Source organism: Palaemon carinicauda, chromosome 22, assembly GCF_036898095.1.
Source record: "Palaemon carinicauda isolate YSFRI2023 chromosome 22, ASM3689809v2, whole genome shotgun sequence".
NCBI lineage: Eukaryota > Metazoa > Arthropoda > Malacostraca > Decapoda > Palaemonidae > Palaemon > Palaemon carinicauda.
The window spans coordinates 56,427,067-56,452,398 of record NC_090746.1 but is presented as its reverse complement, the minus strand read 5'-3'; the positions used below and the strand labels follow the sequence as shown (position 1 = coordinate 56,452,398).

The following is a 25,332-nucleotide window of genomic DNA, read 5'->3' as shown; positions in this document are numbered from 1 at the left end:
TGATGCATCATAATTTCCTTGTTTAGGGGGATAATTATTAAATAACGCCTTCAAGTCACATAGTTGGTTTATATTAATATTTCAAGTTTTTTTTTTTTCACTATATTTTTATCTTCAACTTTTGAATAGATTTACAAGTGTTTGTAATTTTATGTTTTTATAACATGTATAATATTAATATTTGTGAGGAAAATGCTATCATATATTTGGCTTATGATTGTTTTTCATATAAACTGCTGTTTTGCCCCTAATGTTTGTCATATAAACAGTTTTTCCCCTTAGTTTAAGTAAACAAATTCTGATTTTATGAGAAATTTCAGGGCATCACAAAAATCCTTAAGTAATTTTCTTTAGTCTCTAATATAATTGTGGAGTGATATGGATTGCCCACAGATGCATGTTTACTACTGAGTCATTAAATTTGCTCTTGCTTCTAAAGTGTGTGTATTGATATTTTTTTAACCCTATAAGGGCTAACCATGGAATGTAGCTTAATAGGAGATACTTACTTTTTCCACAACAAAATGTGCTTAAGAGTAAAGGCCAAGTTCTACTATTGAAAAGCCACATGAAATCATATATGCAGTATACTTTTAACTTATTTTCATTGTTAGTACTCTATGTAACATGATGGTAAGTCATTTTTAATCTGGACCATGCAAGCTAATTTTTGATAGTTTTAATTGTAAAAGTATCTTCTGTGATCATGCAAAGCACAAAAAATGTCAGGTTGAAACTCCTAGATAAATGGTAGTACAGTACTCCAAATTTTCTATGATGGGATTTTGTTGAAATTAACCTAGGAAAAAGGAAAGAGCTGAAAACCTTCCTAGGGCAGGAGTAAGTTTGAAACCTGTAAATGGATTGAAACCATCCTGCGGAAAGGGGAGTTACAATATTCCTGGTGAAAGGTGATAGTTTGAAACCTTTTCTGATAAAGGTACAGCTGAGAAAGTGCCTTTAAAAACATTCAAAGAAAGAAATAGGGGATTTAGCTAGTTTTGTACAATCATTATTGCCTAATGCAAATGTGCACTTTTCCTGTCGTGAACAGGGGTTGATGCTATGGCCATCATCTGCTCTTACTCTACTTTTTATGGTTGCCTATAGAATGGAGTATATGGCATAAGTCCTGTAGCCCTTGGTGTAACCGTTGTCATAGTCATTTGCAAGATTGAGGACAATATTAAGTTGTTCCGTAACTGGAATACAAACCGCGCTATTTATTAGGGGTTATACTTTCGGTGGAACTGAAATGATGAGCCATTAAAATTTAGCGAGGGTTAACTACCCACACCGCTAGTTAGCGGGGGTAGTGGGGGTGGTAGCTTGCTACCACTCCTGTTTACACACCTGTGACTTAGTCATTTTACTTTTGGCTCAGATGGAGAGCGATTGTTTCCGCTCTTCCTCCTCGCCTATTCTGGACTGCCATTAATTTTTGTCTTTTAACTTACTTTTTTCTTATACATGTATATATATATATGAAAACATTTTTAATGTTTATGTATATATATGTGTATAGAAATGTGATAAGTTTCCTTTTCAGTGTTTGTGCTGTGCTTGTGATACATATACGACAACGACACTTGTGTACATTAGCACTGGAACAAGGCCAGCACATTTCCACTTCGTGGGGAACGACCTCTCCCTCTCTGGTCCATCTGTCTTCCCGTCGGCATATAACCATTGACTCGGCCGCCGCAGGGGAATCATCATCTCCTGGACCTTCTTCATTCAACTATTGTCTTCGACTTTTCCCTTTTCCTACGGGAAACATGGATTACTGAGTGAAGGGAATGTGGCCTCTTAGAGATTGACTAGTCTTTCTCTTCCCAAGGTCGTTCACCTTTCAACAACAGTGTACTATTGGGAAGAGCTCCTTTCCCGTTCACGGGTTAGGTTGCGCTTCCGATTGTTTGTCTCAATTATTTTGAGTGAAATTTTAATTGTAATTTTAACTTTTCAGGTTTTCTTCGTGGGGAACACTTCCTTTCGGAGGATCAGTGGTTCTCACTATTAGTGAATATTCTTAGCTGATTTAAATAATTGTAATTCTGTTTTTATTACAGTTACTCTGCTCCCCCCTTCTCCCGTGGATGTCGACTGGGGAATGAAGGGCGCAATACTTATTTTATGTTGTTCCCTCGAGGTTCCTCTTCGGAGTTCCTCCCTAGGGAATTTTCTGTTAAATGATTAACTTTTTTTTTTCCAGTTAACTATGCAGTTTTTTCTTCGTTCAACTAAGAGTGCCAACGAAGCAGAGCTGTTCCGTTCATGCCTGGGGAATCTGCTGTCACTGCCGTCCCCCAGAGGACGTTGTCATGGGCGTCATCCCTTCTCTTAGAAGTACTCCCGTGACAACATGGCCAGCACTTCAGATCATCTTAGAACACTAACCAGGAGGATCGACTCCAGGGGTTGGACAACTTCCCTTCCGAGGGAAAGTTTCCTCCCCAGGTGTGAGGTGGTTTCTCCCTTCCAAGGTAGAACTTCCCACATCTTGATAAATTCTTCATCTCCGACTGCTGTTGCTGCCTTCGCCCAGACTTCTCTCCCCCCTTGCTGAGTCTCTGTTCCTTCAGGGGTGGAGCACAGTCTTAGTCTCCTCTATGAAGTGTTCACCTCTCGTTCGCGAGAGAGACCACTCATAGAGACTCCTTTTCGGAGGATCGCCACTGTTGAAGGTCAGCTTGCTGATCCACCGGCCGTAATGGGGGTCATCAAGTCGCTTCTACGAAGTGTTCACCTCTTTCGTTTGCGAGAGAGGCCACTCATAGAGACTCCTCTTCGGAGGATCGCTACTGTTGAAGGTCAGCTTGCTGATCCACCGGCCCTAATGGGCGTCGTCAAGTGTCTTTTACGAAGTGTTCACCTCTCTCGTTCATGAGAGAGGCCACTCATAGAGACTCCTGTAGGGAGGATTGCTACTGTTGACGGTCAGCTTGATGATCCACCGGCCCTAATGGGCGTTATCAACTAATGAGCATCATCAAGTCTCTTCTACGGATTGATCACCTCTTACGTTCGCGAGAGAGGCCACTAATAGAGACTCCTTTTCAGAGGATCGCTACTATTGAAGGTCAGCTTGGTGATCCTACCACTTCACAGACTCCCACTGCCGTTGCAGTGTTCGCCTCAACTACTCTCACCCCTTGCTGAGTCTCTCTTCCTTCAGGAGTGGAGCACAGTCTCAGGCAAGTCTCTCCTACGAAGTGTTCACCTCTCTCGTTCGCGAGAGAGGCCACTCATAGAGACACCTTTTCGGAGGATCACTCTGCTAAGGTCAGCTTCCTGGTCCACCGGCCCTCATGGTCATCTTCTGTTCCTGGTCATCCTACCAGCAGACCTATCAGCGCAACCTTGCGCTGCAGCTTAGTCCGCGCTCTTCTGTCTTGGACTCTTCTATGGACCATTCATGGTTGCCATCAGTGGATGTTCGCTCTTTCAAAAGGGCACATCCCAGTTCCGGATCGTCCTGCCAGCTGACCTGCCAACCTGCCACGCGCGTGCCAACGCTCTTGCGCGGACGCGCACCATTAGTCTTTGCTCGCGCGCGTGCGCCAATGCTCTTGCGCATGCACGCCAATAGTCTTGCACGCGCGTGCGCCAACAGTCTTCAGTACCCGCGTGTGCCGACAGGAGTGATAAAGAACGTATTGAGTCTCCTATGGGTCACATCTTGCAAGTACTGTAATGGGCAGTGAAAGTTGTTTGACGCTTCCACAACCCTGACATCGTGTGCTCTTGGTCGACGTGTTGGAGGAGTATCTGGATTCAGAGCATGGTCGATGACTCTGCGAATCCATGCTGAGATTGTATTTTTAGTGCTCCTCTTGATCCTCCTGGTGCTGACGAGGATCGAAGGCAACCGGGAACGAGCTGTCACTGTTCCTTGAAGGTAGAGCCTCAAACTCCTCACTAAGCATAGTAACAGATGATCTGGATCGTCGGTTACAGAGCGGATGCTCGTTATCTTAAAGGAATCAAATCTAGGATATGATACCCCCTGGATTCTGAGTCTTGGAAACAAACTCAGGGACAAAGCCAAACGTTGCCTCTCCCCAACCCCTTGAATGGGCGATGTGATAAGCGAGTTCATAAAGTTTACCGACTCGTTTGGCCGAAACCAAGGCGAGTAGAAACACAATCTTCCAAGTAAGGTGGCGATCTGTTGTCTGGCGTAATGGTTCGTAGGGAGGTCTTTAGAGACCTAAGAACTCGAACCACGTTCCAAGGGGGAGGTCTAACTTTCAACTGAGGACAGGTAAGTTCGTAACCCCGTATGAGTAACAAAAGTTCTAGCAATGATATGTCCATTCCTTTCAGTTTAAAGGCGAGGCTCCAGGCTGAGCAATAGCCTTTCACTTCCGAAACTGACAGGCACATTTTCCTCCCCCACATACATAAGGAACTCCGCTATTGCTGGAATAGTGGCGTCGAGTGGATAGATACCCCTTCCACGACACCAACTACATTTCATTTTGCGTGGTAGACTGATGCTGAAGATTTTCACAGATATCCAGACATGCTCTTCGCAACTTGTTGCGAAAATCCTCCCAGAGTGAGATGCTGGATAGTCTCCAGGAGTGAAGTCGTAGCAAAGCTACGACTTTGTGGTAGATGTTGACATGTGGGTGGCCGAGTAGATTGTCGTGGAGAAAGTTCTCTTGGAGGCTACATCGAGAGCTGCAAAAGGTCCAGGAACCATTACGCAATGATGCTATAGCTGAGCTGTAAGGGTCATTGAGAGGTTGACCGATGTTCTGGCCTTGCTGAGTACTCTTCTCGTCACACAGAAAGGGGGAAAGGCATAAACGTCGATGTTGTCCCACTGTTGTTGGAATGCATCTTGTCAGAAAGCCTTGGAATCTGGGACTGGGGAGCAGTACATCGGGAACCTGAAGTTCAGGGCAGTTGCAAACAGATCCACCGTCGGAGAATTCCACAAAGTCAGGACTTTGTTGGCTACTAGATGATCCAAAGATCATTCAGTAACCACTATATGAATTGCTCTGCTCAGGTTGTCGGCAAGCACATTCCTTTTACCGGGAATGAAGCGGGCTGATAGTGAGATCAAGTGGACTTTGACTCATGTCAGTATTTCTACTGCTAGATCGTATAGAGGCTGCGAAAAAGTACCTCCTTGCTTCTTGATGTAAGACTATACTGTGGTGTAGTCGCTCATCACCACCACTGACCGGTAAAGCCAAAAAGCCAGTTGTTCCAACACGGAGTACTTACCTCGAACTACTTTCTTAGGGGTATCTGGGATTCTCCTCCCAACCGACCAGAATTTTGTGTAGTTTCCCTTATCTCCATTTTCTATAGTGGGTCCCATACTAGCAGATGACTACGCGCCCTGAGGCGACCCGTGTCAATGAGCGTGCGTGGCCAGGTCTCGGTCATCAGTAAGTTTCTGGTCGCGACGTGATTAACATCTCGCCGCGCTCTCTTCACCCAGTGCGACCCTTTGTGTTCCCACGCGGTCCCCACGTGTTCTACCCTAACCTTATCTACCTCTTTCTTCTGTGTGGCTGTGTCGCTTGGTGCTTTAGTGTTCAATTATGGAGCATCCTCGTCGTTGCCCCGGGCCTATGGCCGGTAAATCTTGTGATGCGTTTCTGTCGAAGCCTGAGGTCGACCCTCACACTTTGTGTTCTTCGTGTAGGGGCAGTGTTTGTTCCCCTTCAGCCACGTGTCCAGAGTGCGAGGCTTGGCCCGAGATCCAGTGGGTTCTCTACGGAACCAAGAAAAAGAAGGCAGCCAAGAGATCCCCCAAGAAGGCTAGCATCTCCTCCCCATTAGCGTCGCCCGAGAGAAGTTCCCTACTGCCTTCCCCTACCAAGAGTAGGGGACGAGGTAAGTCCGTTGCGGGGAAGCGGCCCATTGCCCTTCCCCAGGAGTCTGATATTCCTGATGTGGGGGATGTTGTGTCGGTTCAGGCATGTGGGGGGGGCCTGACCGGGGGGCGGGAGTGTGTTTGGGGGACGAGGTCCTGGTGCCTACAGGACCCATCTCGGCCGAAGATCCGATGTGGGGGAAGCCTGCTACGGCCCCATCCCCCGCATCGTGGGTATGTGTTTCAGGTGCTTCAGTGACCGGGGGAGAAGCCGACAAAGAAGCAGGGTCGTCGAATTCGGATTCCATTGCTGGGACGGCTCCCAGGACGCCCTTCAGGTCGCCCGTGAGATTAGAGGAAGAGTTCGACAACTGGTTCGCTCCAAAGAAAACGCCTCGGTCTCCCCCGGCGCCATCTTCAACGCTCCCGCCCGTCTTTTTGCAGCCTCCTTCGGCAGTGGAACGACACAAGGATCCCCCAGCAGCATTAGATGTATCAGTGGACTCAGCGGGCTCGTCTTCCTCCCCGTCATCGTTCTCCTCCTTTTCATCGGATTCGTTCTCCTCGGAAGATGAAGGCCCAAGGGACTCGAGGAGGAAGTGGGTGAGGTCCCGTAGGAAGAGGTCCCGCTCGCGCTCTGCCCACTCCAGGAAACGCGCTAGAACCTCCAAGAGGAAATACAAGAAGACCCGTTTGTCAAGGGATAAGTGGGTGAGAGTCACAATGCCCCGGAGCGAACTTCTAAAAGCAGCCACCACTCCTGGCGCCTCCAGGTGGCTCCCTAGAGCCGTTTCTTCACCCTTGCGACACGGCTTCTCCTGTAGGCCCGACCGTCGCCAGAAGTCAACCCACCAGGTGACTTTCACTTAGCATAAGTCCGCGAAGGCACCGGCTCCATCCACCCAGCGGAAAGAGCCGCTCCTTCGGCCCGGCAGTATGGCCCCAGCTCCCGGTCCCTCGACGGCTCTCCCCGAGCAGCAGGACCAGCCAGCAGATCTGGGGAAGCCCCCTGCTCTGCGGAGCTCCGCGGGAGGGAGTAGACCCATGACGGCTACTCCCGTCCCAGCGGATCCGCCCGCTCTACAAGTCGCCGCGCCAGTGGCTCGACATGAGAGGAAGGTTCGAGCTTCCCACACGGCTCCATCCGTTATCGACGAAGCTCCCCATGCGGATGACCAGGTAACGGAAGGCCTCATAGAAAGAGGAGAGTGCTCTTCAGACGACGTTTCCTCCTACCGGAAGGTTTTGGCCCTCATCAGGCGACACCATAGGCTGGACGAACGTAAGCCTTCGCCAAAGCAGGCCTGGTTCTCCGGACTGAGCAGATTGGTGGACAACCCCGTCCAGCAGAAGCTGTCCCTAACCCTCCCTCTGGCACCGGACGTGAAGCTGGGTATGAACCACATTGATAAGTTCATAGCCAGCCAAGCGGATGCCCCCAGGAGCCAGGGTGCCTCCAAACTTCTACCGGGACTTAGAACGCAGAAACGCTTTTATGTCCCGGGTGGTCGCCAAGGAGGTCCCCGTGCAATCGAGCCAGCTATCGCCATCTTAAATCAAGGAGTGGCAGAAGATAGGGGAATCCTCCGCTCCGGTGTGCTTCTCGCCAGCAGAAGCTTCCATGATGGAGGATATGGCCCAAGACCTGGTCAACTTTTCTTCTTGGTTGGACTGGTGGGGTTCCAGTCCTCACATGGCCTCTCCGTTCCTGAAAAAAAGTCCTTATTACAGGAGGTGATCAGCTTGGGGGGTAAAGCCTTGAAATTCCTCTCCTTTCAGTCCCTCTCGCAAGCGGCCAACTGGGTCCTACGGAAACGGGACACAGTTTTGAACAAGTTGTTACGTAGGTTACCAGAGCGGGAGGCGAGGTCACTGAGGAACTCGCCGGTGTGGGGCAAGTCCGTTTTCCCCCTGAAGACGGTCGAAGAGGTGATGGAGAGGGTGAGGAAACTCAAAGAAGCGGGGGAGCCCAGACCCCGCCTGCAAGACGCCCAGCTCACAGGTGGCCCGCTTCAGACGGCCCTCACTCGTCCCATTCTTCACCAGTCCAACCGAGGAGAGAGTCCCAGTCGGTGTCTTGGCACCAAACCCCGCAGCCCTTCCGTAGGGGAGTTTCAACCCCGCAAGCCTCCTTTAGGCCCTCCTATTTCAACTCCAGGAGAGGACGCTCCAGCCGCGCCTCTAGAAGAAGATAGGTAGAGAGGCCCCCTACTCCTGCCAAAGCCTCAGGTAGGGGGATACTTCAAACACTCTTGGCAAGCTTGGCAGGACTACGGAGCAGATCCGTGGACCGTAGCAGTACTGAAGAACGGGTACAGCCTGCCCTTCCTAACGGAACCGCCCCCTCTAATTACGGACCAACAGGCAGAGTGGTTGGCGCCCAAGAACCCCTTAAGAAGAGCGGCATTACTGGAGGAAGTGTCGGCCATGCTCGCCAAAGGGGCGATGGAACCCCAACCCGGGGTTCTACAGCAGACTCTTCCTGGTGGAGAAAACAACAGGGGGTTGGAGGCCGGTCATAGACCTGTCGGCCCTCAACAAGTTTGTGTGCAAAACTGACTTCAAGATGGACACCCCGAAGTCGGTGATGGCAGCCTTGAGGGAAGGGGACTTCATGATGTCCTTAGACCTCAAGGACGCCTACTTTCAGATCCCTGTCCACCCCTCCAGCAGGAAGTTCCTAAGGGTGAAGTGGGGTACCCAAGTGTTGCAGTTCAGAACTCTATGCTTCGGGCTCCTCAGGTCTTCACGAGTGTCTTCACAACAGTCTCAGTCTGGGCACACGAACAGGGCATCCGCCTGATTTGTTACCTGGACGACTGGTTTTTACTTTCAGCCTCAGAGGGAGTACTGAGGGAGCAAGGCGCGAAGCTTCTACGGTTCTGCAGGGACTTGGGTATCACCATCAACCTGGAAAAGTCTCAGTTGATGCCCTCCACCAGGATGACCTACCTGGGGATGGTTCTAGACACCCAGTTGGTGAGGGCCTTCCCCTCCTCGAAGAGGTTGGACAATCTGGATTGGATACTTCTACCCTTCCTAGCGGACCAGCCGAGGAGAGTCAAAGACTGGCAGAGGTTGGTAGGCCACCTCGTGTCGTTGGAGAAGTTAGTCCCCCGGGGGAGACTCAAACTGAGAGGTGTTCAATGGAACCTAAAGGAGCTCTGGACCCCGGGCGAGTCCCCGCACAAAGTAGTTCCAGTGTCCCTGGAGACAAAAGAAGTCCTGAAGTGGTGGCACGACAGGACGAACACCCTCAAGGGAATGCCCTTCGTGATCGACCTTCCGGAGATGCTGTTGTTCACGGACGCACCAAAGGAGGAATGGGGAGCCCAACTTCTCGACAAGTTGGCGAAGGGGAAGGGGTCCCTCGAGGAGAGAAGCAGTCACATAAACGTGCTAGAGCTGATGGCCGTTCAAAGGGTATGTCTAGAATTTGTCCATCTACTCCGGGGAAACACCCTGGCTCTGATGTGCGACAACGCCATGGTGGTGGCCTACGTGAAAAAGCAAGGAGGACTGAAGTCGAAGGAGTTGTGGATTCTCCTCCCAACAGACCAGAATTTTGTGTAGTTTCCCCTTTCTCTGTTTTCTATAGTGGGTCCCTCTGTAGCGGATGAATATGCGCCCTGAGGCGACCCGGGTCAGTGAGCGTGCGTGGCCAGGTCTCGGTCATCAGTAAGTTTATGATAGATATGGTATCAAAAGTCCTGTAAGGCACTCGGGGCAGGATGGGTGGGCCATAACCTGAAAGTAGTTCGAGGTAAGTACTGTTAGGAAAAAAACAAATTACTTAAAATTTGTGATTTGTTCCAACACGGAGTACTTACCTCGAACTACTTTCTTAGGAGACTTATACTTTAGGAGGTGGGAGTGGCCTTTCGGACCGAGAGACTGGCTGGAAAAGGGATCGACCCTAGATAGGAGGCTAGGTTCGAGGTAAGTACTGTTAGGAAAAATACAAATTACTTAAAATTTGTGATATTTATTAGGGGTTATACTTTTGGCGGAGCTGAAATGACAAGTCATTAAAATTTAGCGAGGTTTAACTACCCACACTGCTAGTTAGCTGGGGTAGCGGGGGTTAGCTTGCTACCACTCCTGTTCACACACACCTGTGATTTAGTCACTTTACCTTTGGCTTGGATGGAGAGCGGTTGTTTCCTCTCTCCCTCCTCGCCTATTCTGGACTGCCTTTTATTTTTTTCTTTTAACTTATTTTTTCTTATACAGTACATGTATATGCATGAAAACATTCTTAATGTATATGTATATACAGTAGACCCTCGGGGTACGGCGTCCCCTGCTTACGTTTTTTTCACGTTACGGTGTGAAATACGATGTTTTTTCGTCCCCTCTTTACAACATTTTTCGCCACCTTACGGCATCGAATTCCAAAACTCAAACTTGGCGGTTTTTACGCGTATGACTGTGCGAGTCACTAGCCTACCACCATGCTCATACATCACTGCATACGTCACTAAGAAGCTGGTCTGCTATTGGTCGGTGTCACGGCGTCACTAAGATGCTGATACGCTATTGGCCGAAATCCCTCCCACAATGCCTGAGAGAGATGCTGCCTCTCTCTCTCTTTGTTATACGCACGCTCAGTTCAGAATCTCGTGTGCGTTTCGTAAAGACTTGATCTCGTGTGAGTGCTTGCAATATCGTATTTTTTGTGCATTTTAGTGCTTAATTATAACTTTAATTCGTTAGCCATGGGTCCCAAGATTGCTAGTGATGTTAAAGTGAGAAGTAAGAAGATGATTACTATGGAAACGAAGCTGGAGATAATAAAGAAATACGAAGAAGGCATGCGCATCGTTACCCTCGCTAGTAAGTATGGCCGTAACCAGTCTACGATTGGTACAATTATCAAGAACAAGGAAGCCATTAAAGCAAGTAAGTCTTCTAAAGGCTTGACTGTCCTTGCCAGTGGAAGGACCTCAATAAACGACGAGATGGAGAGACTCCTTCTTCTATGGATTAAAGAGAAGGAAATCACTGGTGATACACTCACGCAGTCGGTAATTTCGCACAAGGTGAGCGCCATCTTTGCCGATCTCGTGGAAGCCCAGAGAGACGGCGGAGATGAAGGAACGTCGCAGCAAGCCCCCCAAGAGTTCAAGGCTTCTCATTGGGGAAGCTCCTTTCCCGTGCGCAGCTTAGGTTGCTTTTCCGATTGTTTGTCTGAATTATTTTTAGTGAAATTATAATTGTAATTTTAACTTTCTTTTCAGCTTTTTTCCGTGGGGAACACATCCCTTCGGAGGATCAGTGATTCTCACTATTAGTGAATATTCCTAGCTGAATTAAATAATTGTAATTCTGTTTTTATTACAGTTACTCCGTTCCCCCCTTCTCACGTTTGTTGTTCCTTCGGGGTTCCTCTTCAGAGTTCCTCCCTATGGAATTTCTGTTATATAATTAATTTTATTTTTTCCTAGTTAACTATGCAGCTTTTCTTCGTTCGACTAAGAGTGCTGACGAAGCGGAGCTGTTCTGTTCATGGCGGGGGAATCTGCTGTCACTGCCATCCCTCAGAGGACGTCGTCATGGGCGTCATCCCTTTTCTTAGAAGTACTCCCGTGACAACATGACTAGCACTTCAGATCATCTTAGAACGCTAAAAGAGGTTCGCCTCCAGGGGTTGGACAACTTCCCTTCCGAGGGAAAGTTTCCTCCCCAGGTATGAGGTTGTTTCTCCTTTCCGACGAAGAACTTCCCGCATCTTAGTAAATTCATCGTCTCCGACTCCTGTTGCTGCCTTCGCCCAGACTTCTCTCCCCCCTTGCTGAGTTTCTCTTCCTTCAGGGGCGGAGCACGGTCTTGGCAAGTCTCTTCTACGAAGTGCTTACCTCTCGTTCGCGAGAGAGGCTACTCATAGAGACTCCTCTTCGGAGGATCGCTACTGTTAAAGGTCAACTTGCTGATCCACCGGCCCTCAGGGGCATTATCATGGGCGTCTTCAAGTCTCTTCTATGAAGTGTTCACCTCTCTTGTTTGCGAGAGAGGCCACTCTTAGAGACACCTCTTCGGAGGATCACGCTGCTCATCAGTTCCTGATCATCCTACCAGCAGACCTACCAGCGCAACCTTGCGCTGCAACTTAGTCCGTGCACTTCAGTCCTGGACTCTTCCTAAGGCCAGCTTGCTGGTCCACCGGCCCTCATGGGCTTCATCAGTTCCTGATCTTCCTACCAGCAGACCTACCAGTGCAACCTTGCACTGCAACTTAGTCCGTGGACTTCTGTCTTGGTTTCTTCTATGGACCTTTCACGGTTGCCATCAGTGGATGTTCGCCCTTCCTAAGGGCACATCCCAGTTCCTGATCGTCCTACCAGCTAACCTACCGATCTACCAACGCAACCTTACGCCGCTGTTAGACCTTGGACTTCGGTCGTGGACCCTTTTGTGGACCTTTACGGTCTTCATCAGGGATGTTTGCCCCCTCCAAAGGGCTCATCTCAGTTTCTGGTCGTCCTGCCAGCTGACCTGCCAACCTACTAGCGCTATCTTCGCGCGCGTACGCCAACAGTCTCCCATGCGCGCACGCCGAAGTCTTCCCTGTGCCGACGGTCTTCCCCGCCCGCGCCAATGCTCTTACGCGCCAATAGTCTCTCGCGCGCACGCCATCAGTCTCCACGTAGTACTCGGTGCCTTACTGCACGCCAGCGCTCTTATGCAACTTTCCTGTGCCCTCCTGCGCAGTTGCGGTCTCAGATAGAATGCGCCAGCTCTTGCCAAAGAGTCAGTGCTCGCAGATCCAATGCGCCAGGTCTTGCCTAAGAGCCAGCGTTTGCCTGCTCTCCAGGCAGAAATTGAGCACCAGCATCATCCTGTGTGCCATCGCTCCAGTACTCTCCTACACACTCGCACAATAGGCAGTAAAAAGGAATAAAACTTTTTTGACAAGTCACCATTGCCCCATTCCTCCCCACAAACACATAACATTACCACCGGGAAAAGAGGAAAAAGGCTTCACAGAAGGATTCAAGATCCCAAAGATTCCATCTTACAAGGGGAATCGAAATGGGGAATCCTTGGTCCCTGTCTCTTCTGAAGTTTCTTTTTTCCTTGACAGACCACCGTCAGCAAACTGGAAAACAGACCACCATCAGCAAACTGGAAAGCATCAACAGTCTGATCTCTAGATCACTATTTGCTGATGGCTAGATCACGGTTTACTGATTGCTTGGACGCCGATCACCTGATCGCCAATTGCTAGCTCAACGCTGATCTTTGACCTCTAGTCCCTCCAATGACTAACGATCTCCGATTGCTAGCGTTCCAATCACCGATTGCTAATCAATAACCAATCATCAGCTTGCTGATCACTAGATCACCGATGGGCAGCTCATCTTTCTTCGATCATTGAACTCAGCTCGCTGATCTCAGGCCAGCCCATCTTCAGCTTGCTCATCTCTGACCAACCAGGGGGGACCATAATCAGCTTGCTGATCTTTACTCACCATCGCCTCACAGACCACCGATTCACTTGATACATCTACTGTATTCCAGCAATAGCGGAATCCTCGAGTATATACAAGAGGAAAAGACCCCCTTATTCAGTTTTGACAGGTAAAGATGATCACTCAACCTTGATCCTTCACCTTCAAACTGAAAGAAAGGGACACCCTCTCATCGATAGACTTTTCCTAACTCATACGCACTTTTTCCAGTCGGAATTGAGAACTTCCTCTCGGAACATGGTCCAAATTCTCTGATCTCTAAAGAGACCTCCTTATGTTCCACTTCACCAGGCAACAAATTTTCTCCTGATTTAAGAACACAATGTTCCTACACACTCGGACAGCAACCATACGAGTCAAGGAACTTCATGGTCTCTCTTTCGACATCGCCCATTATTGAGAAGGGCGAAAGACAATGTTCAGTTTCGTCCCTGAGTATGTCGCCAGACACAGTCTCCAGAGGTGACGGATCCTACACAAGTCTCCACTCGGTAACGGACGATCCAGATCATCCGTTACTGTACCCAGGGCAAGGTATGAGACTTTACTGAAAGAAAACGGCAACAGCCCACTCTGGTCCCTTCTCTTGTCATCAGCACTAGGAGAGACTAGAGGAGGATCACCGAAACATCATCTTGACATGACGTCTTACAGTGTCAGGGGCATAGCTGTGCCTCTGGTCCTTCTTAGCAGATTACTCTATGACGCAGGTTTTACAAGATGTGATGTGAATGCTCCAGGTGACTTTCACAACCTTTCTCCTGCAAGACGTGACCCACAGGAACTCGATATGATCTCTATCGTTCCGGTAGTGGCTGCACAACAGCTGGTTGTATACCTCAAGCTCCTTATTGGACAAGTAGCAGAAGGTTGAGGGCACTGTTACCCGGTTTTAGTCTGCGTGAATGAAAAGATTTGACTGGCTCTTATTTTTTTCTTCATCCTACCCTATCGTGGGGAAAGCAGCATCCTGGGTTCTCTGCATAAGCTTACCTCAAACCACTGCAGGTAAACCATGCTACCTTGTATACCTAGTATTAAGCTAACACTGTTGCGTCCCCATACCCTGGGAAGATGGTATTGGGAAAGTCTTGGTTACATCAGGTTTTTCTAACATAGACTCGGAATAACTTTACCTAGACAGTCACACTTCTTCATGTCTCAACACACAGCTTGCGTAGGCCGCGGACCTTGCGTAGCAAGGTTTTAGCGAGGGCAGGGACTCCTTATTTTTGAGTACTAACATACTCAGATAAGGAGCCCCCAGGCAAAGCTAAAAGCCATATTGGCAGGGACGGCCACCCTTCCTAATGGGTGAGTCACCCGTAATAAATAGCGTGGTTTGTATTCCAGTTACGGAACAAATGACAAATGCATGGATAATTTGTATCTTTCCTAACTATATAAACCTTAGCTATTTATACAAACTTGCCCGCCATCCCTATCCCCCTTGAAGTCCTACCTCCAAGCAAAGTGACTAAATCACAGGTGTGTGAATGGGAGTGGTAGCAAGTTCCCCCCCCCCTACCCCCCGCTAACTAGCAGGATGGGTAGTTAACCCTCGCTAAATTTTAATGGCTCGTCATCTCAGCTCTGCCAAAAGTGTAACCCCTAATAAGTAGCTAAGGTTTGTATAGTTAGGAAAAATACAAATTATCTACGAATTTGTCATATTGGCAGGGACATCTACCTTCTTAATGGGTTAGTCACCTCTATAAATAGTGTAGGTTTGTATTCCAGTTACGGAACAAATGACAAATTTGGAAGCAATTTGTATTTTCCCTAACGATACAAACCTTTAACTATTTATACAAACTTAACCGCTAACCCTGTCCCCCTTGAAGGTCTACCTCCAAACAAAGTGAAGTACAGTCACAAGTGTGTGAGTGAGAGGGGTAGCTAGCTACCCCCTTACCCCTTACTAACTAGCGGGATTGGTAGTTGACCCTTGTTAAATTTTAGTGACTCGTCGTTTCAGCTTCGCCTAAAGTAATACCCTTATGATTAGGTAAATGTTTGTATCCTTAGGAAAAATGCAGATTACTTTCAAATTTGTCATATATTAAGTGCTGTACTTTCTCATTTGTCACAGATTAAAGAAATGTTCAAGATAATTTGTTTGTGCTAGTGGAAGTTTAATTGGGCCAATTGGGTTTTACTGCATGAAGATTTTGAATGTATCTATTATCTTTAGTATATGAAAAGTTTAATACTCAAAACCAAGGCAAATTACATATATGGACAATAGAATTCTATTTAATTGAATTAAACTAACATAGTATTTTTACACTACTGTATAATTCTTCCTCTGAAAGTAGGTTTGTTCCGACACAGATACAAACCTTCGCTATTTATAGGGGTATTACTTTCGGCAATGCTGAAAACCAGCCAAGACAATTTTAGTGAGGGATAATTACCCCATCCGCTAGTTAGCGGGAGGGGGTTGGGGTAGACTAGCTACCCCGTTCACTCACACCTGTCGGTTGAGTTACCACTTTTACTTTTAGCTCGGTAGAGTGTAGGCGTGCCGTCTCTCTCTCCCGTTAAACAAACTGCCTTGACTTTATTACTTTTTCTTTTTCTCTTGTGTGTCGGTGTGTGTATGGTTATTGTCCCGCTATGCGGACATGTCTAGGGATTGAGGGCCGCCGCTGCGGCACCTTCATGTCGTCCTTGGAGACAGACCCACATCCTTTATGCCCGGCTTGCCGGGGAACTCAGTGTTCGCGGGACAACACCTGTTCTGAGTTTAGGGTGTGGCCTGCCTCCCAGTGGGAGAGGTTTTCGCTATCAGGGTCTTCCTCGAAATCGAAGAAATCGCTGGCTTCTGCTTCCTCTACGCCCAAATCTCTGCCCGAAGCTAATCCTCGACCAGGCCCTTCCAGGGTACGGTCAAGCAGTAGCGCAGGGCTTGTGACTCCAGGTCAACCCTGTGGGATAGACAATGATGGCGGCTCCCCTAGTGAACGGCTCCTTCTCTTCCCCCAGGGAGCGACTGTTCTTTTCCAGACCTTAGGTCTGGTTCCGACGCCGAGGAGTTAGCTAACCCACCAGGTGCGGTGGCAGAGCTCTCTCCAAGGCGAGCTTCCCCTTCGGGGGAACATATCTCTCGTTTGCAAGAGAAGGTTGCCTCTGTGCATCGGCAATCTCCTTACGCTTTAGGTTCGTCTCCAAGGGAGGAAAGAGAACCTTGTTATAAGCGTAGTTCTCCTTCGGGCGAAGTTTCCTTCCCTGCGGAGGATTTATCTGTTGATCTTAATCAGTCTCCCCTCGGGCGGAGTCTGTTGAACGTTCCTCTCCGGAAGTTCGTAGAGTGGAGGGGTGGGTAACCCTTCTCCACCCCGGGCGTTCTCCTCCTCGGGCTGTGAGGAGACGTCTTTTTGAACCTGCTGGTTCTCCTCACGTTGACCCTTCGGGGTCTCGTGATCTCCCTTTGGGCTGGCGTGGTCGTGAGCCTTCGGGCTCTCGTCATGTTGATCCTGCGGGTTCTCATGACAGCAGAAGTCCTTCGTGCTCTCGTAACGACGGTAACGTTGAACCTCCGGGTTCTCGTACCGTCAGTCACGTTGATCCTTCGGGATCTTGTGACAGAGGAACCTCGATTCCTTGTTACGCTGACCCTTCGGGGTCTCGTAACCTGAGTTACGCTGAACCCTTGGGTTCTCGTAACTATAGTCGCCCTAACACTTCGGTGTTTTGTGACAGAGAAACTCCGGTTTCTCGTTGCGTTGATCCTTCGGGTTCACGCAACACAGTTCATGCTGAACTTTCGGATTCTCGTGACCAGAGTCATTCTTTTTATGACAGAGAGTTTTGAAACTCTCGTTGTGTCGATCGTTCGCGCTCACACAACACAAGCTATCGTGAACCTTCCGATGAGCGTAGCAGTGAGTTCTCTCAACAACCTGAGAGCTCTCGCTCGCACGACTGAATCGACGTGCACGATCGACTTGGCGCGCACGACTGAATCGACGTGCACGATCGACTTGGCGCGCACGACCGTCTTGGCGCGCGCAAACAAAATGGCGATCATGGCGCGGGTTCAGACTATGGCATGCCATATGCACGAACATCGTATTGCTCGCCATGCACGCGAACAACACACTGCGTGCCTTGCGCGCGGGCAACCTTATGCGCGCCTTGCGCGCGAGCAACCTTATGCGCGCCAGGTGTGCGAACAACCTCATGCGCTCCAGGAGCGCGAAAAAGGTGCGCGCAATCGGGAAAGGCAAGCGCATGAGCTCCCTTCCGCCTACCAACAGTTCGGCGCAAGAGCACACGACCATCTTGACACTCACAATCAGTCTCTCGAGCCCCTTGGGCCTCAACAGAGACAACGGTCGCCTTTGCGACCGAGCCTAGACCCTATTCCTAAGGGTAAGCCTGTGCCTATCTTGCCTGTAGGGAAGGCTCCATCAGACAAGAGGGTTAGGAAACCTGCCCTAAACCTAGGGAGCAGTCCTTTCCTAAGGACCTTCCCCCTAGTTCCTCAGGAGCCCGTGACCGCCCGTGGCTTAGCACCTTATTCAGTGTAATGCGCCAAGCCATGAAGGAAGTCGAGGATAGGGTTACTTATTATGGAGACTCCTTCCGTTCTTTACCCGTCGAGATAGCGTCTAAGGAGGCACGACCTGCAACCGGACGGGATTCACCCCATACGGCAATGGACTTACATTCTACCCATAAGCCGACAGAGTCCTCTAGGCCCTTGGGAACAGAGGACTTCCCGCCTCCTAGGAGGGAACCGAAGGATTTGTTCACCATCCCCAAAGCCTCGGCCAGGCTTCCATCCTCACTGCCTCCCAGGCAGCCGGAAGCAAGCACCTTCCCGGTAGTCTCCCTATCCCCAGTCTATACAGTTGATGACTTCGACCAACGCCGAGCTCCTATGGATGAGAGCTTGGACGTGGAAAGGCAGAGCGATCTCGAGGACGACGCTCAGCCAGCAGCCGCTAGCTCTAAGCTTACAGAGGATGAGAGGAAGGAGTCGGAACACGCCTTCTGGCATGTCCTAGCCTGCATCCATTCCATCAATGGTCTTCCAGATCCATCCGCAACCCCTCTAGATGGAAAAGAAATGGTCCTTGACCAGTTCTATGGCACTCAGAAACCTCATAAGAACAGTGCAGCTTTGCCCTGGTCAAAGGGGTTGAAGAGTGCCAAACAGAAGGCTGTGTCCCAGGCAACTGGGTCCACCTCTTCTCTCCACTCCAACTCGTCCTCCAAGCTCTTACCTCCTCCGTATGTGTTTCAGAGGAGGTACTACGAGTTCCTCGGGGAATCTCTTCCAACGCTGCCTCTCGACCACTCTATAGAGGCACTCTCGAAGGCCACCCCCTTCGAGAAACTTTGGGACTTCCTGTCTCCTTTTCGGCCTCTGAAATCCTAAACCAGGGACTTCCTGTCTCCTTTTCGGCCTCTGAAATCCTAAACCAGGAAAAGGTGGTGAAGTACGCCATGCAGGCTACTTCGTGGCTGGATTTCTGGTTAGGATCCTTAGGACAACTGATGCGGTCTAAAAACCTGTCTCGGGAGTCCTCCAGGAAGTCTTTGGGGACTTTCCTATTGTCTGGCACTCGAGCCATCGAGTTCCTCTCCCATCAGGTAGTGAACCTTTGGGCCAACACTATCCTGAAGAGGAGAGATGCCGTCATAAGCAAGCTCTATAGACATCTCCCTCAGGCCGAAGTAGCGAGTCGAGAAATGCTCCTTTCGAGGGCAATTCCTTGTTCCATCCCGAGGATGTCGAGTGGGTGGCAGAGAGGTCAGGACTCCCTCATCCAAAAGGTTTTAACAGCTAGACCTTACCCCTCTCAGCCACAGCAGAAAGCACAGCAAAACCCGCCGCCGAAAAGGGCTAGAGACCCAAAACAGCAGGGTAAAAAGAGTGCAAGCAGGCCTTTCACAGCAAAAACTCCTTCCGTGTTGGAAAGGGTAAGAAAGGGTCTGGCCGAGGACGGTCCCAATAAGACAGGCAATCCTCCCATTTGCCCACCCTGGGGGGGGGGATGCCTGCAAAGCTGCTGGCAGAGGTGGCTTCACCACGGGGTCGAACCCCGGACGGTCAAGGTGATTCGTTCAGGGTATCGTATCCCGTTCACGCTCTCTCTCCCTCCACGGAATCGAGTGCCGATGCCATTGAACTCCTGTGCGAAGGGATCCGCACAGGAGTTTCCCCTCAGGGCAGAAGTCCAGGCCATGTTGGAGAAGGACGCTCTCCAGGAGGTCCTCGACGGGTCCCTAGGCTTCTACAGTCGACTCTTTCTTGTGAAAAAGGCGTCTGGAGGCTGCAGACCAGTCATTGACCTCTCAGCCCTGAACAGGTTTGTCGAACAGACACCTTTCAGGGTGGAGACGGCCGAAACAGTCAGACAAGCGATAAGACCCCAGGACTTTATGTGCTCTATAAATCTGAAGGACGCATACTTTCAGATCCCAATTCACCCGTCTTCCAGGAAGTATCTGAGATTCATGTTCAATCGGAAGCATTACCAGTTCAGGGTACTGTGTTTCGGTTTTTCCACAGCACCCCAGGTATTCACGAGAGTATTCTCTCTAGTATCATCTTGGACTCAGAGTCGGCATCCGTCTCCTAAGATACTTGGACGACGGGCTGATTCTAGCAGACTCGGAGGCAGCCCTTCTCCGCCACCGAGACGAGCTTCTAAGGTTTTGCCATGATCTGGGGATCGTGGTAAATCTCGAGAAGTCTCAACTGCTCCTCTCTCAAGAACTGGTATACCTAGGCATGCGATTAGACACCCTAAGCAAGCGTTTCCATCAGACGAAAGGATCCAGAAACTGAGAGAGATAGCACAGGTCTTCCTCAGTCGGGAAGAGCTCCCGGCGCTGTATTGGCTTCGCCTTCTCGGTCACCTCTCTTCCCTGACCCGACTGGTCCTCAACAGTCGCCTCAGGATGAGATCCCTCCAGTGGCGACTAAAATCCCAGTGGAACCAGCACCCCGATTCCCGGGATCACCTAGTCCGCATAGGGCTAGAGGAACAGTCGGACCTCAGGTGGTGGCTGGCGGAGCCGAACCTCTGCAAAGGGGTCGATCTTCTCATCTCTCCCCCGGAATTGATGCTTTTTTCGGATGCATCAAAAGAAGGGTGGGGGGCTCACGTGCTGCACCATTACATCTCTGGCCAATGGTCCGAATCAGAAAGGTACCAGCACATAAATCTCTTAGAGATGAGGGTAGCCTTTCTGGCCCTCAAAGAGTTCCACCAGGTCCTGGCGGGGCACTCCGTGGTGCTGATGAGCGACAACACCACGGTAGTAGCTTATCTAAGCAAACAGGGCGGTACCTTTTCGTAGCAGGTTCTTGCAGTATAGATACTCAGATGGGCAGAGGACAACTCGGTGACTATCAGCTCGCTTCATCGGAATGTGCTAGCAGACAAGCTGATCAGAGCGACTCAGATAGTTGGCACCGAGTGGTCTTTGAATCCTCTGATAGCCAACAAAGTCCTGACTTTGTCGGGTTCCCCGACTGTGGATCTGTTCGCAACGGCCCTGAATTTCAGGCTCCCGTTGTACTGCTCCCCAGTCCCGGATCCCCAAGCTCTTTGGCAAGATGCTTTTCAACAATGGTGGATAAACCTGGACGCTTACGCGTCCCTCGTTCTGTCTGATGAGGAAAGTCCTCAACCGGGTACAAGCAAGCAATAACTTGCAAATGACCCTCATAGCTCCGCTATGGCATCACGCAGAATGGTTCTCGGACCTTCTGCATCTCCTCACGGAGATCCCGAGGGAGCTTCCTCCACAGCACGACCTCCTCAAACAACCATATGCCAACATCTTCCACAGAGCCATAGCCTCGCTTTGACTTCACGCCTGGAGACTATCCAGCACCTCTTCACACAGAGAGGCTTTTTGCAACCGGTTGCTAAAAGAATGGCTGGACACCTCAGGAGATCCACAGAGGCAGTTTACCAGGCGAAGTGGTCAGTTTTCTGTGGTTGGTGTCGTGGAAGGGGAATCTCTCCCCTCGATGCCTCTGTTCCAACTATAGCGGAATTTCTTGTATACCTTCGGGAAGAAATGCTTCTCTCGGTCTAGGCAGTCAAAGGCTACCGCTCAGCCTTGAGTCTCACCTTTACACTGAAAGGAGTCGATATTTCCTCCTCGTAGGAACTTTCTTTGCTCATACGCAGTTACGAGCTTACTTGTCCCCAGGCAGAGCTAAGACCTCTCCCTTGGAACGTTGTTTGGGTCCTCAGGTCTCTGAAGGGCTTCCCCTATAAACCACTACGCCAGGCCTCAGATCGCCACCTCACTTGGAAGACGGTGTTCCTGCTCGCTCTGGCTTCGGCCAAGAGAGTCAGTGAACTTCATGGCCTATCTGCTGATGTCTCCCACTCTTGGAGATGGGGAGAAGTAATCCTTAACTACGTCCCTGAGTTTGTAGCCAAGACTCAAAATCCGGGTGTGCCGGACCCCAGGTTCGGCCCATTTCGGATAGAGATTCTTCGTTCTGTAACCGAAGATCTAGACCAACTGTTACTATGTCCAGTGAGGAGTCTGAGGTGTTACTTAAAAAGAACAGCAAAAGCTCGCCCCCATGTACGAGCACTTTTTGTCAGCACGGGGAAGGTCAAGAGGAGGGTTACAAGGAATACTATTTCCTCCTGGATAAGGAAAGTAATCGAATACGCTCTATATCCAGATCCTCTTCTGTCCAACCGACCCAGAGCTCATTACGTCAGAGGCATTGCAACGTCTCTGGCGTTCAAGAAGAATTTTTCTATGGCACAGGTATTGCAAGCGGGCGTGTGGAAGCGTCAGACGACCTTCACAGCCCACTACCTGAAAGACGTAACGCACAGGAGCATGGAAACCTTCTCCATTGGTCCTGTGGTGGCCGCACAACAAGTGATCTAATGCCTCAGGCTCCTTTGATGGACAAGTAGCAGAGGGTTGAGGGCTGAGGTTACCGGGGTTAGTCTAGGGTGAATGAAAAGAATGTCTGGCTCACTTCTTTCTTTCTCCTCCCCCCCCTGGGGAAATAGCTCCGCAAAACCGAAGCTTAGCTGACCTCACCCCTCTGCAGGTAAGAATCATTTCCCTTATGCATCCTGGGTATGAATGAATACTTTGTTACGTCACCAATACTTCTTGAGGGAGGGTATTGGATATGTCTTAGAATCCTCGAGTTCCTACGTGAAGACAAGCCACGAGTCTCTCTCACACAAGCTTCTGCAGGCCGCTATCAGTGAGTTACCTTGTAACTACTTTGATTTTAGCGAGGGTAGGGTTCCTTCTAATTAGATCAAAATCATTTAGAAGGAGCCCCGGGTCATGACCAAGGCTAGTTGGTAGAACTTCCTCCCTCCTAAGAGTAAGTCACCCTATAAATAGCGAAGGTTTGTATCTGTGTCGGAACAAATAACAAATTTGGAAATAATTTGTATTTTTCCTAATATGCAAACCTGGAGCTATTTATACAAATTGGCCTGCCACCCTGTCCCCCTAGAAGTCCTGCCAGAAAGTAAAAGTGGTTACTCAACCGACAGGTCAGGTGTGAGCGAGCGGGGTAGCCAGTCTACTCCAACCCCCTCTTGCTAACTAGCGGATGGGGTAATTATCCCTCACTAAAATTGTTTTGGCCGGTTTTCAACGTTGCCGAAAGTAATGCCCGTATAAATAGCTCCAGGTTTGTATGTTAGGAAAAATACAAATTATTTCCAAATTTGTTATATTTTAATGAAAGGTGATTCAGTTTTTTAGGAGCGAAAATAAACGTCTTGAATGAGAAAATTGCTACAATTTTGGTTCTTTTTTTTTTTTCCATTATATATAGATTACTTTAGCATTTTTTCTCTCTGAATTTATAATGCTACTTAAAAAAAGTGTCTTTGGTCCACTATTGAAATATATGCTGTTAGGCATTGTAATTATGAATTGGTCATTTTAATTTGATTCTCACCCAGTTTTTCTGTCCTTTCTCTACAGGTAGCTGTTTACAAAGCAGAGTTTGAAGGTTGTGCAATGCAGTGTGTGGATGACCATATTCTACTGATGCCCTCCGTGAAAAAAAGAATTGCAAATATTTTATCGAAGCATTCGTAGAACCTTGTAGTTTATATAATTGTTGAAAAGTTTTCAGTCTGGGTTAGTATAACAGTTGTGAATATTGTTGACCTTCAAATAAGGTCTTTATTGAGTAATTAAAATAAATATATTTTCTCTTTTGGTGTTCCCTGCCCTCAATCAAGGGGATCTGTTGTGACTAGAGATTGTGCCAAGCATCGTAGGAATGGAAGTGGAAATTATGTTCTATAACTTGTGAAGCATGAAAATCTGTTTTTGAACCTTGATTGGTTTATCTAATAGAAATCTTTGCATATTTTTATGATGGTATTGGGAATCAGAAAATTATTGTTGTTACTGTATTGTATATTGAAGTCTCAGATCAGGTGAAAAATTAAAGAATGAATGAATAAATGTACTGTACATATGGGAAAGCCTTTTGTGTATATGAAATGGTATGTGGCAAACAGCATGTGACTAGTATAGGAAAGATAAAAAGTTTTAGGTTTTTTAGAGTATATGGAAATTGTTGCTCTCTTAAAGAAAACCATTAATATGTAGAATGAGTGAACCTATGATTACAGTATCATAAATTTGTTCATGTCCAAAGGTGCTATAGTGTAGTCAGGTTGTTTGAGGTTAGAGTTCAGTTATGTCTTCATGCAGGATTTTAGTGCTTTAAATCTCTTTTTTAGATTTTAGTAACTTTTGGTTGGATTATTTGAAATGGATTTTAATTCAGTCATAGTAGACAGATTTTCTGACATTTAAGTAGGTATTGACATTTATTGTTGAATTCTGAGTTTATTTCTTGACAATAGTCGCTGGTTTTAGGATATGATGTTTATTGTTGTGATATTTTCATAGTTATGTATGAATTATTTATAAGGGTGAGAGTGCTCATAAGTAAGACATAATATACTGAGGAAAATGCACTGAAAAGTGCACGATACAGTTTAAAGAGTATGGATATTTGAAGTGGGGAAACCTGGTTCCTTGAGAGGTTGTGTTTTCTGAAAAATGCACAATCGTTTCCTCACTGTACAGTTGAATATTTTTGGGGGAATCTGTCTCTTTCTTTGAGCATCATGTCATAAAGCTTTTCCTCAGAACCATGCTAATTATAAGCCTAATGAATATGGGGTTTAGTACATTGCTTTCATACAATCCATGTACTTATGAAACACTTTTCTCTTGCCTTTACCACTATTTACTCTACACATTACTTGCAGTGAGAAAAATTAGTTTTTATACAACCTTTTGTTTTAAATGTTATGTTGTTTTAACCAATCAATTTGTTTTGTCAGTCTAACAATCCTTTGATTTTGTTTATATATATATATATATATATATATATATATATATATATATATATATATATATATATACATTTACATTGAATTTGCACCATAATTTGTCATTTGTATGTGTTTTTGCATTACAGCAATGCTCTCTGTCTTTCTGACTCAATGCCGTCCCTCAATGTGTGAGGCAGTTTACCAACCTTTTAATATGTAAATTAACATACCCATTCTGATCTGTTCTCAAGTGAGTTGACTTAGAAAAAAGCTAAATGTAATTTCAAAATAACTGGGATGACAAGTAAATTTTAAGGCTCTAACATGTAAATAAGATTTGTAAGAATAAAGTCATGTGGAAATATAGAATTATATCTAATTTTACACTTACACAATATGGGAAACAAAATTAACGTAATTGCTATAGGGACTGTCAGTAGCTGGGAAAATTATTGCGCTGTTGCAAGCGAGATAAATACTGTACCAAGTAAAGAATATTAACCCCATTTTAATGACAGGATTTCAGAGAATCCTTTTCTTCTAATATGGATTTTTGGTAGCCTAGAGGAAATTTTGGAGACTCACGATCTGCGGATTTTGCTGTGATTACTTTACAATTCTTTGTTCCTACGCAAGATGCAAATCATCGTCATGTGAATGGGTTTACTCTTACTGTTTGATT

At 47.9% G+C, this 25,332-nt stretch overlaps 1 protein-coding gene across 2 annotated transcripts in view; it reads left to right on the top strand.

Moving 5' to 3' along the window:
* The window catches only part of LOC137616461 (protein FAM136A), a 97,807-nt gene extending 72,788 nt beyond the window's left edge, over window positions 1-25,019 (top strand). For both annotated transcript variants that reach the window (XM_068346255.1, XM_068346256.1), the window contains one exon: window positions 23,275-25,019. In XM_068346255.1, the coding sequence (XP_068202356.1) occupies window positions 23,275-23,391 (117 nt within the window). In that variant the 3' untranslated portion in view covers window positions 23,392-25,019. The remainder of the gene's footprint in view (window positions 1-23,274) is intronic.
* Window positions 25,020-25,332: the final 313 nt, after the last annotated feature.